Source organism: Anastrepha obliqua, chromosome 5 (assembly GCF_027943255.1).
Source record: "Anastrepha obliqua isolate idAnaObli1 chromosome 5, idAnaObli1_1.0, whole genome shotgun sequence".
Lineage (NCBI taxonomy): Eukaryota > Metazoa > Arthropoda > Insecta > Diptera > Tephritidae > Anastrepha > Anastrepha obliqua.
Window position 1 is genome coordinate 57,495,648 of NC_072896.1, and position 13,303 is coordinate 57,508,950.

General features: G+C 38.3%; 1 protein-coding gene across 2 annotated transcripts in view; it reads right to left on the reverse strand.

Annotated features, from left to right (window-relative positions):
- Positions 1-2,407: 2,407 nt before the first annotated feature.
- Positions 2,408-13,303, reverse strand: part of LOC129247005 (voltage-dependent L-type calcium channel subunit beta-2) — a 110,852-nt gene continuing 99,956 nt past the window's right edge. For both annotated transcript variants that reach the window (XM_054885824.1, XM_054885823.1), the window contains one exon: positions 2,408-3,413. In XM_054885824.1, coding sequence (XP_054741799.1) covers positions 3,016-3,413 — 398 coding nt within the window. In that variant the 3' untranslated portion in view covers positions 2,408-3,015. The remainder of the gene's footprint in view (positions 3,414-13,303) is intronic.

Here is a 13,303-nt window from a genome sequence, read left to right on the forward strand (position 1 = left end):
TCTTTATAAGCTGTATTTGATGGAGCGTGAATACCGTAAATTTTGACAAGATACGACATGTTTCATCTGCACTTTTCTTGAAATGGTAATAATGAAGCATGACTTCCCGCAAATGCTGTTTTTTCGGGATCAACGTAGCCATTTTTGACGTCAGATAAAAGAGGATATTTACGCTTCAAACGAATGTCAACTACTGTCATCGAAACCGCACATATACACCTTCAAATCACCAGTATATTACTAGAGAGATGACAAAAATTGTATCAGCAGCGGCACCTCTTATACGAGGGCGAAAACTTATTCCCATATCAATAAATAGAACTAACTTCATAGGTCTTTTAAATCCTACTGAGTTCCTCTGTTAACTCCATATTCACAACGTTTATATGTATGTACTTGCACTATGTTATTTTAAGAATAGTATTCATAAGTTCAAAGCTAATTTTTGACTGCCCTTATTTTTTCCTTAGGCACAAGATAATTGACTTTGGGCTTACACAATGCACACTTCTGCGGATTCAAATTTAATCTGACGGAGGCAATGGGATGAAGGGCTTCCTCCAAAATTTTCAGATGGTCGCTAAAACGTTTACCCATAAGTAGGTATGATGCCATCGAGATAAACTAAATAAACGCGTTTTCAGCTCAAAGTTTGCTAATGCGTTGCTTAATCCGAATGACATCACAGAGGACTTCCACAACCCATCTCCTATGCTGAAGGCTGTTTTCTCACGATCGCAATCTTGACTTTTCATCTGTCAGTAACCACTTTCTAAATCAAATGTGGAGAACTATTTTACACCGCATACAGTATCGAGGAGGTCATCTGTTCGTGGTAAAGGGTAAAGGGTGTCATCTATTCGTGGTCAATTTTTCACAATTATCCGTCAAATATGTAGTCGTATTTCTCCAACAATTTCATAGCTTTCGCTCTTTTTAGCCATCATACTTCATGCAACAAAGTCCTTATTAAGTCGGCGGTTTTTCTTCCTGCTACATGGAATTCTTCGCTTTCCTGCATTTCCGGTATTTTCCAATCACAGCTCTTTTATCTAGAAGACCTGGTGACTTGAAATCATTTAGGACCTTTATGGAGCCCTCGTGTCTTTTCTCGTTTTTACCACTGTTCTTACCACGATTATATTTGCCGGCTCTTTAGCAGCTTCTGTGATCCACAATTCACCACCTGTTCCGAAGCCTCCATCCACATCAAAAAATATTGTAAAATAATATATTCAGGTTTACTACAAATTGAAAATAAAGGGTCTTTCAAATGTGACGCCTAGATGTCAGTAGGGAATAATGCCTAAACGGTACCTCTTTTTTATTTCATTTTTGATCTTTGACAAGTAGACAAATGTACAAATTTACACGATAGAACACGCGATAAAATTATTCAAATGAATTATAAAAATGGTCGACTCGTAAGGACAAAATATCGCAAAACACTGGAAGTTTATTGTGGAAATAATTGTCTGAATGAGTCGACAAATCAAAGGTTGGGGAAGAAATTTCAAGAAACTGGTTCTGTCGAGGATAGAAAAGGACTGGCAGACAGAACAGGCAAAAACTGGACGTTCTGTTGAGAATATCGCTGCTGTAGCGCAAAGTTTGCTGAACAACCTTAGACATTCATGAATCCACTATCTGGCGGATTTTACCTGTAGAAATGCCGAGGATGGACATTTAATTGATGTAATATTTCACATACAGGGTGCGCCATCTTTTATGTCGGTATAAAAACACTGAATAACTTTGGAAAAAAAAACTGATTTGTATAAGTGAAGTATTTTTATTTGGTTTGGTTATTTGCAATTTATTAAAACTATTTTTTGAATACAATATCAATCAAGTGGCCACCCTTATTAGCAATAACAAACTGCGACCTTTTTCTGCGTTTGTCATCACCTTGTCAAACATTTCGTGTTCTATAGCGTCGATTTCGCGTTGTTTCGGTGTAAAGCGATCCATGGTTGATTGTACTGAATTGACGTATCGAAAACATCTATGTATGTCGAAGTCAATCGGTCTGTTGAAGTCAAATCAATGACAAAGTTATTCAGCGTTTACATACCGACAAAAAAGAAGAGCCGTTTATGAACAGTGAAACCTGAAAGAATCTAAATATTTACATACTCTATTGTATTTTAAAACAGCATATAGACGTGTCATTTGAAAGTCCCTATGTTTTGTTATAATTTTGGATAGGATGTAGTTTGTCCAAGAAAATTAAAGTGTGCTCTAGCGAAACGTACATGCATGGCAGCAGTTCAGCTGTCCTTTTGCCCTGTCCTTTTGCCCTGTACTTGTTATCCTTTAATATTGTTGTTTGTTTAACTGAGTACAGAGTTCTCATAATGCCTTTGTTATGTTCACACTTACGTGGTAAAAATGAACGGAACTCAAATAAATTTTATATAAATTATTTATTTTCCTATTAATAACAAGATTGTACAATATAATTATATTCACATATAATAAATAAGTTTCATTTATTTTCAATAATTATAAGCTTGCAACCATACCTAGAAGAGAGCAATTGGCTGGCACAATCTGCCTCTGATTCTCGCATTTCTTTCTCCCTCACATAGAACTCTCATTATAATTGAATTCATTTTATACGTTATACATTCTTCATTATCATTTTTTGATATTTTAAATAACTTTGCACTTATTATACAGCCGTCAAAATTGTAACAATTTTGATGGAATATTTTGGGCGAAATTCGCAAAGCAGGATGAAAGCTATTTTAGCATTTCATGCAAAACTTGCTATAAGTCTGAATAGCTAAAATATAATTATAACCAAATTTAGGAGAGATGAAGCAGAAATTAGAGATGGGAATATTAAAACATATCCACCTTCCGGTTGTGTACTGAATATGTTAGGCTAGCTACTTATTTAACTCATTTTGATTAAATATTTAGTGATACACAAACAATTAGAGTATGGTCTTTACAAAGTTCGTCTTAAACTATTATTTTGGTTGACTTCCAACCTTATATCCATGATTCCTATATGGCATTCAGCGTCATTCTATCGCTAATAACACCTCTATTGGAATTAAACTCATCATGACCTCCCATAGAACTGCCATGCATTATTGTTGTCGGAAGATCTCTTGAACTAGAACCATCTGATAATATGCCGAATCGCGCTCCCTCCCCATTTTGCGGTTGGTTAATAATACAAGAATGATTGCTTTGCTCACCAAGTTGGTCAACTATATAATTGCACTCATCTTGCTCTATGAAATGAGATTTATCTTTTTCATAATGCAGAAAGTCTCTATCATTATATTGTGCACGTGCCATTTCGGTCCTGGTATAGCGGCTTGGTTCATTATGATGATCAGCAAGATCTTGGTCTATATGGTTGCGCCGGGTTTGGCTGCGTCGAAATGTTTCTTTTTCTGAAAAATAATAGTCGTTATTAAATTTATGATGGTGAAATTTATTTTTAAAAAACAAAAGAATGTGTTCAGCAAATAAATTCGTAGTGATATATGCCGTTTACTCAGGGGACGTTTATTTAGGGGACTAAAATATTTGTTACCATATCTTTTGTTAAATATTAATATGTACGTTTAGACTGGGAATGTCTTTTTGCACTGGGACACCCTTTTAAAAGAAAATATCTATGACACCAAATTGCTGTAGTAGACTTCGTCTAACTTTATTTAATATCACGGTACGACATAATCAATCTTTTTACAAAATAACAAGGCTCTGATAAAGGACGTAAGCGCAAATTATGTATATATATCTAGTACATATGTGCACTCGTATATGCACATATATATACATATATGGCCATTAAAATATACATATACCCCAACGTTCATACGGAAAATGCAAGTCTTTTTAATTAATAATAACAGATATTCAATTATGTGTGGTTTTTATTTCATAGATTAATATAGCAAATATAAATAATAATTCAAGGATCTTTTGAAACTTAAACTAGTGACCATGGGACAAAGAAGAAATATTCATGTGCTCATTAAAATAGGTACGAAATAGAAATAGATACGATACAAAAATAGCTTGGTGATTTTATTAAAAATGCTGTTTTAATTTAACCATTTCCACTATTATTATTAACGAATGTTTGTATTCGATTTGGTATAGAATTGATAAGCCAACAGCAGGTGTCTGTGGGAGTGGAGTACCATTCTTTAATTTTTTACCATAAATTCCTCGTATTTTTGAATGTTTTCTTCCCGATTTCTTTCCTTAAATCTCCCCAAAAATTTTCAATGGTGTTTATGTCGGATCACTGGCTTGGCCAATCCATAACTTTAACAGTATTTTGTGAAAACCATTCACGTACTAACATTGAGTAGTGTTTCGGATCATTATCTAGCATAAAAAGAAAGTATGTACTTGTAAATAAATTTGTCCATTTTATTGGTTATGAGGTGAATAGGTTCTACTCTATATCAGGAGAAGCATCTCCAGATTATTATGTTGCCGCCACCTTATCTTTTAGGACGTCTGACATTTCGCCCAACATCATTTCTGACTTGTGCTCTTGAGCAAAACTGTTCCTCTTTCTTAAATTGGCTTGTTTCAGCAGAGGAACTTTACGAGCTACTCTGCCTGGTAGGTTCACTTTTTACAATCGACGACGTACAGTTCTCGCTGATACTACGTTGTTGATTTCAGTTGCAATGACCTTTGATTACTTCAAAGGATCTTTCTTGGCAAAAGTCACAGTTAAATTATTAGTAGTGCAAGTTGTTTTTACCACCACGTCATTCTGTGGAGTTTTTGGGCTTAGGGGCATTTACAAACAAATTTTTGGACCGCCCAAGCGGGGGTTTTCTCTAGATCAGCCAATATTTCAGTAACCTTTAAACTGCCGAAAACTAGCAATGTTTTTCAAGCAGAGATCTTCGCGGCATTCATTCAACAACACTTTGGCCTCAGACAGAAGCAGGACGCTATACTGCTGGGAATCCCACGTCACTCAATTGCCAAACTTATAGCGGTGGATCACTGGGTGATCAGAACTCATGCGGAGAAGCTGGGACTTTCGTGCAACCCCCATTGCAGAAGTTGTGGGGATCCGGCAGAGAAAGTATGAGTTTAGTGAGAAAATGAAAGAAAAATCGACGAAAACTTATTTTATATAGGCTTAATCATCGTTACTCTCGATAATCTTATACTTCCAAACGACTTACTTTTTGGCTACGAAAAGACATACGACACACAGGCATTCACGCAATTGTTGATCAACTTGAAGCCTGGAAACTTGGATCCGACATTACGAACTATCTCATGAACTTTATGAGCCAACGCCAAATTTACGGTATGCAATAAAACCAGACACCCCCCAATTGCAATTGATTATTGCAAAAGTTATTTGTGTTTAACATTAGTAGGTCGTATTTGGCCCACCCTGTACTATTAGCCTCACATGATGGTGTAACTCATCCATGTCAACTGGCACACGAGGTATCAAACCGGCAAAAGCACATGAGGTATCAAAAAGGACGACGGAAATTGCAGCTTCACCGCTCTTTTGGTTCCAAACAATGACTAAAATCTAAACTACACGTGCCTTAACTAGTACCGTCAAAAGTGAGTTTATTCCAAAACTTTCACAAAATAGCACGAGACATTCTCTATGAAAAGCGCATAAAATCTTTAGTGTACCAACGGAAGCTGAAATACCAAGACGAGATCTTCAGAAAAATTTGCTCCCAGAAGACATAATCGTAGGCTTTCTGAACACCTATGAAATGCCTTCCTACCACATCCAATAACGCACGCACGGGTACCATATTTGTGAATTGAAATAAAAAAATAGTCTTTGTCGATAGTCCATCTGAACCCAAAGAAAACTCAAATTAATATTGAATTTTTAACCTGTGCTTTAGTCTACATGAGGAAGATTTATAATGCTAAGTCCATTAGATACCTCTCGCAACTTGTAAGCTTCTCATTAAGGACGCACTAATCAATTCTGCAAATCAGAGATGGATTAGCGCTAACACCTGCGAAATTGCTAGGCAAACATGGCCAAGGCTTAATTTACGTCTGTCCAAGAGTATTATAAAACTGAGTAGACTTCAAATCAGGACCTTAGTAGGGGCCCTCACAGGACATTGTCTCATAGGAAATCATGCAAGGAGATTAGGTGTATACACGCATGATTTCTGTCGTAGCTGCAGAAATGAGGAGGACTTGGAAACAATTCAACACCTTTTTTGCACATGCCCAGCTCTAGCCAGAAGCAGAAACCGATTTTTAAAATCCTACTTCTTAACGAACATAGATAATCTATACACTTTAGGTATCAACAACCTTTTACGCTTTGTCAAAAGCTCAGGATGGTTCAATATGGAAAGGGAAATGTAGCCCAGCCCCCGCGGCTCACAACGGACCCACTCCGTGGTCTAAGTGGCATCGTTGTCTCTATGTGCGATGCGGCTGCCAAACCTACCTACCTACCTACCTAAGTCCATTAGATGGACCTTTTGAATACTTCGGGTAATCGTACAAATGTCGAACAACGTCACCGTAACTCTTTGTTGTTGTTGTTAACAGCATAGGTAGCTCTGTCAGTGTAGACATATCATCGTTCGTCTTCGTCTAGCTCATCTAAGGGTAGGCCCAGGAAACATGCTGTTTCGACAGGTTGGGTCCAAAGGGAGAGGGGGGTTAGATGAGTCGGTTTGAGGGGGCATGTGAAGAGGTGGTTAGTGTCGTGCGGGGTACCTTCACATGCCGGACATGTGTTTGGTATGTCGGGGTCGATTCTGGATATGTAGGAGTTTAACCTGCTACAGTATCCAGAACGTAGTTGTGCCAGTGTTACACGGGTCTCACGGGGAAGCTGGAGCTCCAAAATTTTGGGGTTATTCACAGTCGGAATTGGTGTGTCATCGACTTTTACCTTAAGGGACAGCTTGACCTCCTTTGTCCAGGTGGTGAATAGGGTCGCCGTGGACTTGGTGGGGGAAAGTTGGAGATTGTCGTAACTCTTTGTCGCTCCAACCAGCGACTTTAGTGCACCCCTTGTCAGCCGAACAATGGCTTGCGAAGCAAAAATGCAAGCAAGTCACTTTTACGCTAAATAAACACAATTGCTAAACAACGTATAAATTCCATAAAGTGACTGTGAAACTTACCATGGCGACAGACGAACGACTTGGCGAAAGCACATCGAAGCAAAAAAATGCAAATAAGGCTAAAAGCTAGTAGTCTCCGCTTGTTGATTAACTCTTACTTGCCGCTCTGCTTGGAGTACAAAGTTCTGCTATATACCACTATACTAAAGCCAATCGAAATGTATGAGTCTGAACTATGGGGCAACACTAGCAACAGCAATTTCGACATTATTTAACGAACGTAATAAAGAATACGGCGAAGAATCATAGGAAAGCGTAGTATATTTCTGCAAATTTCAACGGTGAAAGCAGAGATAATGCAAGAAATGTCAACACATGAAATTAAACTGGCCACACATCTTAATCAGATTGTAAAATCTGTTTGAACGAATCAGGTAACACCCGGCTATTTAGAAACGACTTATCAGCACAACCGCAGAAACCTAGGACAAGTTAAATGCTAAATAAGGAATATTGAATTAACATTTGGAAACTTATTATTAGTATCTAAGTATTTAATAGAGAATATTCAATAATGTATATTTATAATGAAGCATACAAAACAAATCAGTTGACTCACAGCATTTTTGGGATTTCATATTTTCCACAACGTAAACAAGTTACCGTTAAAAAATTGAGATGCCATTGAAAATGCAGCAAGTGCTACATACACTAGATCGGTGTGATATGTATATAAAAAAAATGGTATGAATTTGGAGACAACTCCATTTATAAACCCTGTGCACCATTATCGTTAGAACAATCAGTGGGTCAATGAAATACCTTCAAATTTCTGAAATTATACTAGTCGAAATTAATGGCAATGATCTCTTTTCACTGATGTCTCCGTAAAAAAAAATTGTACCAGTCAACAAACGCAAGCATCTAGTAAGTTATGAGCATTATATTTTTCAAAAAGGGAGGCTCCGAATCTGCTGAATATTGCCAAACATGTAAATTCTGTATGGGCAACTACCATTCGGACTACCTTTGAACTAAAAAGGCAATTGAGTAGTCAAACTCTCTCTGCACGAACAAAAACAACAACTGATGCGACAGACCTTGGAGTGTTCGGCGATCATCGAAATACAGTTCTACCTCCTGCTACAAGAGTTTCGGCGATGCTGGATGAAGCTAATGCGAGCGCTTTTTTGCGCTGAATGCATCTTCATCGTTGAATAATTTAAGGCGGATTTTAAACGCAGTCTGAATTAGTAGTTTTGCCTCCTGCTAAAAGAGTTATGCGATGCCGGATGAAGCTTTGCGAGCGCTATTTCACCCAGAAGCGTGTTTATTACTATTTTCAAAACAATGGATCAAAAAGAATTTCGTATTTTGCACTGCTTCTTGATGAGGAAAACACCGTTCCAGCGTAGCAATGGCTTGAAAAGAAACAACAATAAAGCGATGGTTTGCTGACTTCAAACGTGGTAGTAGAGACACCCATGATGCACAACGCAGTGGACGTCCAAATAAGGCGGTAACACCAAAAAACATCAAAAATATCCTCAAAATCGTGTTGAATGATCGAAAAGTGAAATTGCGTGAGTTAGTTGACATCGTAAAGATATCAAAAGAACGTGTTGGCTTTATATTGCATGAGCTCTGTTCAAAGTGGGTGCCGCGTTTGCTTACTGTTAACCAAAAACAAGGACGTGCTGATGAATGACGTGAGTGCCAAAACTACATGAATTGACCTTTGAATTGCTCCCACCTCCACCGTATGCGAAAGATTTGGCTCCCAGCGACTTCTGGTTGATCACATACCTAAAAAAATGCTCGTCAGTAAGAGATTTCGCTCGAATGAAATGGTTATCGCTGAAACTGAGACCGGCAAAATATAAATACTTTTACAAAAGTTGTATTGAAATGTTAGAGCGGCGCTGGAATGATTGCTTTGTTCTTGGTAGAAATTACATAAGAGTAGTACTTTTGGTTTTAATCAGAAGTGTGATTAATAAATATGCTGCGTTAATATGGCAACACGCCTAAATATGTGAAGCCAAATACAAAAGAAAAAATAAAAATATTAATAATTATTAATAAATTTAAAAAATACATACATCCAAAACGAGAACTGCGTGAAAGTCGTTATCTAAAATGACTTTTTCACCAATTAGATTTAATCCGACCTTACTGCTTTTTAATGTGGTAAAATATGCATTACTAAAATATTAAAGGAATAACAGCAAAAGCAATAATGCTTGAGATTACCTACCATGTGCAGAATGCAGAGGTGTGGTCAATATCAAACTGTTAATTGAAACTCAGCAAATTTGAAGGTCACAAAGGTTTGTTTACACCTGAAGTCGGAAAATACTGAGATTTTGGGAATCAAATACAAAAAATAATCAATACAGACCATGTTACTTCGATGCCGTCTGAAGGGCATAAGTTCTCAAAAAGTTCACAGAACAACGGTCAGGTCCCGCTCTAAATCACTTTTTTTTGTTAGGTAGGTTGCCACATTTGTGATTAACATTCTACCAAAATTGTATTGTTATTGCTTGATATTTGTAAAAGTTACGCACGCCTCTGCACGTTCTTTCGACTTTTTATAGTTTTAAAAATTGATTTGAATTTGCAATAACGAGTTTGTATCAAATTTTGCGTTAAAAATGGATTCAATGGTGCGGAAAGCTTAGAAATGCTGGGATCACGAGCGTTGTGACAGGTCATGAACATCGAAAACACCAATAAAGTGAAAGAATAGTTTATCAATAACCACAAGTAACCAGCAGAGAGATGACAAAGGGCTTAAACATTGCTTATGAATCGTTCAGAACGCCAAGTTGCTGCAAAGTTGGTTGGGTCCTGAATTTTTCATGCAAAAAAGAATCGCGTTTATATAGCCAAATACACGATTTCCAAGGTTTAATCGGACCCAATATTTACAGAACACATCAGTATTGGAGACGTGGGCTTATGAGTACGGCGATGTTCATGATTTTTATGGATGATAACGATATTATACACCATGAATTTTTACCAGAAGGTCAGACAGTTAATAGGTACTATTATTTGGTCGTTATGAGACGTTTACATGAACGATTCCTCAAAATTGAATTTCGCTGATTCACTTGATATGGATACCTGCGATTTTTGTTTGTTTAATCGAGTCAAAAAACCACTACGGGGAACACGTTTTAACAGCCGAAAAAAACCGTCTGATGGCTATACCAAAAATGTAGTTCCAGAAATGTATCGAGAGCTGATAAATGTGTTGCAATTGGGGGAGAGTACTTTGAAGGCGATAATTCCACTTTTGAAGAGCGAACTTGTACTTTGAATTTTAAGAATACATTCAGGGAACTTTTTGATTAGGTAAGTATAGAATAAAATACAAATCTAAATTTCAATCAATTAATTCGTTTTTTGATGTAATATCAACAGTCGATCACTTTTTACTACATTTCAAAGAAACGCCTCTTTTATTTCCCCTCTCCCTCCCCAGTACATTGCACACGTATCTCGAAACTTTATTTTATAAGATGGGCAGACAGATAAATTTTGTTTTTTTGTCGGGACAACTAGCAAGTGCAGCACTCAGACATTTATTAAGTCCATTGTACTACACTTGGATTGCCTTTTAATTTTCTTTAAATATACCCGATCTCCGAAGAAATTTGAGTAGATCTTGTGGTGCCAAGGAGCCAAGATGGTCGCTTCTTAACACATCAATGCCAAAGACCTCAAACCTGATTCGAGTGAAGGCGGGGCAGACGCACAGGAAGTGGTCCGGCGTCTTATCCTCCTCTTTACAAGCTGGGCAGAGTACACTGTCTGAGATGCCCAACCTTTCCATGTGCTTCGCCCACAGAAGGTGGCCCGTTATCAGTCCAACCAGCCGTCTGCACTCCCCTCTGCTTAATGACAGAAGGGTTTGCGACAGTCGATCGGATCGTGGCTTTGATGGCCGCAGAAGGGAGTGGTAAAACGGGCTCCGGGCCAAAGAAGTTGGCCTCAGAGCCCATCTTAGCTAAGGAGTCAGAGTTCTCGTTATACGCGATACCCACGTGTTCTGGGACCCATGTTAGCATCAGGCTATCATGTCTACCGACATAGTTCAGCCTGGATTTACAGGACTCCACTACCCCTAATGTGGTTCGGTGGCTGTCTAAGGCCATAAGCGCAGCTTGGCTGTCGCTACAGACACATACCTGTATATGTAGATCTGCCTCTCCATCGGTTTTCCACAACAAAGTTCATCGCTTCTTGAACTGCATACACCTCGGCTTGAAACACAGATGCATACATTCCAAGAGCAAAGTACAGTTTTGTCCTGCTGAATTCCACGTACACCCCAGAGCCGGAGCCATGCTCGGTCCTGGAGCCATCCGTGAAAATGCGAAAACAGTGTTTGCCGGGCTCATTTTCTGAGTTTTACCATAACTGAGCCTCTGGCAGTACTACACTGTATCTCTTTTCAACTACGACTCTTGATGGCATGGAGTCAAGGAGCATGGAGAGGATCGTTGGATCGAAGTCCATGCCTTCTCTGTCTTCCAATGCCGGACAAGGGCCGTACCAGTTCCCAAGGTATTTCAGCCTGCAGATGGCCTTCAAGGCCTCTCCTTGGATGAAAGCATCAAGTGGTTGCAAACCAATCAGAACATCTAATGCCGGGCCTGAAGTAGTCAGAAAAGCTCCGGTGCAACAGATGGATACAGTGCGTTGTAGTCTACTCATCCAGACCACTGATGCATAGGTGATAATAGGTCTTATCATAGCCATATAGATTCATAGGACCTTGCTAGGAGAAAGACCCCACGTTTTCCCAAAGACACCTTTGCACTGCCAGAAAGCTGTCAGTGCTTTGGATGCCTTTACTTCAATGTGTGATTTCCACAGGAGCTTTCTATCAAGGATTACTCCAAGATATTTACTTTCCTTGGATAGCTGGATGGTGACTGCTTTTAGCTTAGGCAGAACGAGTCCGTCGAGCTTCCTCCTTCTGGTGAAGAAGACAATACCAGTCTTGGTGGGATTTGCCGATAGTCCATTCGCACAGTACCAAGTGTCAATCAGATTCAGAGTTTTCTGCACTTTCCTGCAGATGTTCATAAGCGAAGGGCCTGTTACCAAACAGGCAACATCGTCCGCATATGTTTGTGCGTAGACTCCCAAATCGTTTAAGGTGGTGAGTAGAGGAACGATTACCATGCACCAGAGCAATGGAGACAGCACACCGCCTTGGGGGCAACCTCTATTAACCCCGGCTGACACCAGGAGATCTTCCTCTGCTCGTACCGAAACGATTCGATACCGACAGATAAGTTAATATATATTAAGTTCTCGTATTTGTAGAGCGTGTGTTCAGCTGTACGAAATCGATGGAGAGTAGGTATGGTCAAATTAAATTATTAAAGAATTTTAGTTATTAAATGGCATGATCACAATTTGAAGTTTTTCTTAAGATTGATTTAAGACTTAAGCTTATAATAATTGCAAAGTCTGAAAAGAAATATCAGTTGGAATAAACAAATCATCATTTCCAACAATCTTCAGAAATTGCTAAACGTACATACGTTTCTCAAAATATACAGTATGAAACTAAAAATTTCATAAATTGTCATCTTTCCTTTCACTGAGACTATGTGTTATATGAAGGACAGGGGCTTTATAAATTTATGAACCAACCTAAAAAATCAACTTCATTACTTAATCTGATAAATAAATGATAGTAAAAATCAGGTTTGAAAGACTCCTAAATTCTCGATACCTATGCGAGGGTTAGAATTTGTACGTCGCACAAGGTTGAATTATAGCACTATGAGATTACAGAACTGACCCAATTGCATTTTCCTTAAAACATTGTAAAACAGATTATCAAGCTCTTTTTCTTGCAACTTTTATAAATGTGTGAAGCTCGTAAAAAAATAAAAATTTTTACATGTGCATAATTCATTTACATTCGCAATATGAGAAGTACTTAAGAGCAACTAAATTCCCTTATGTATTGTCGCGAATGGTGAAATTTCGCGAATCGACTGGAAACTATAGCGAGCGAGTGAGATGTCAAAACAAAACACGAATTCGTGACAGGTGACTACATCGCACATACTGGGTTTAGTAAGCTGCTACAACAACAACCACAACAGAACTCGCCAGAAGATACCAGCTGCCAGATCTAGAACGATCTACGATAGTTGTTAGTATCTGTATATAAGCAGAGGTGCATACAC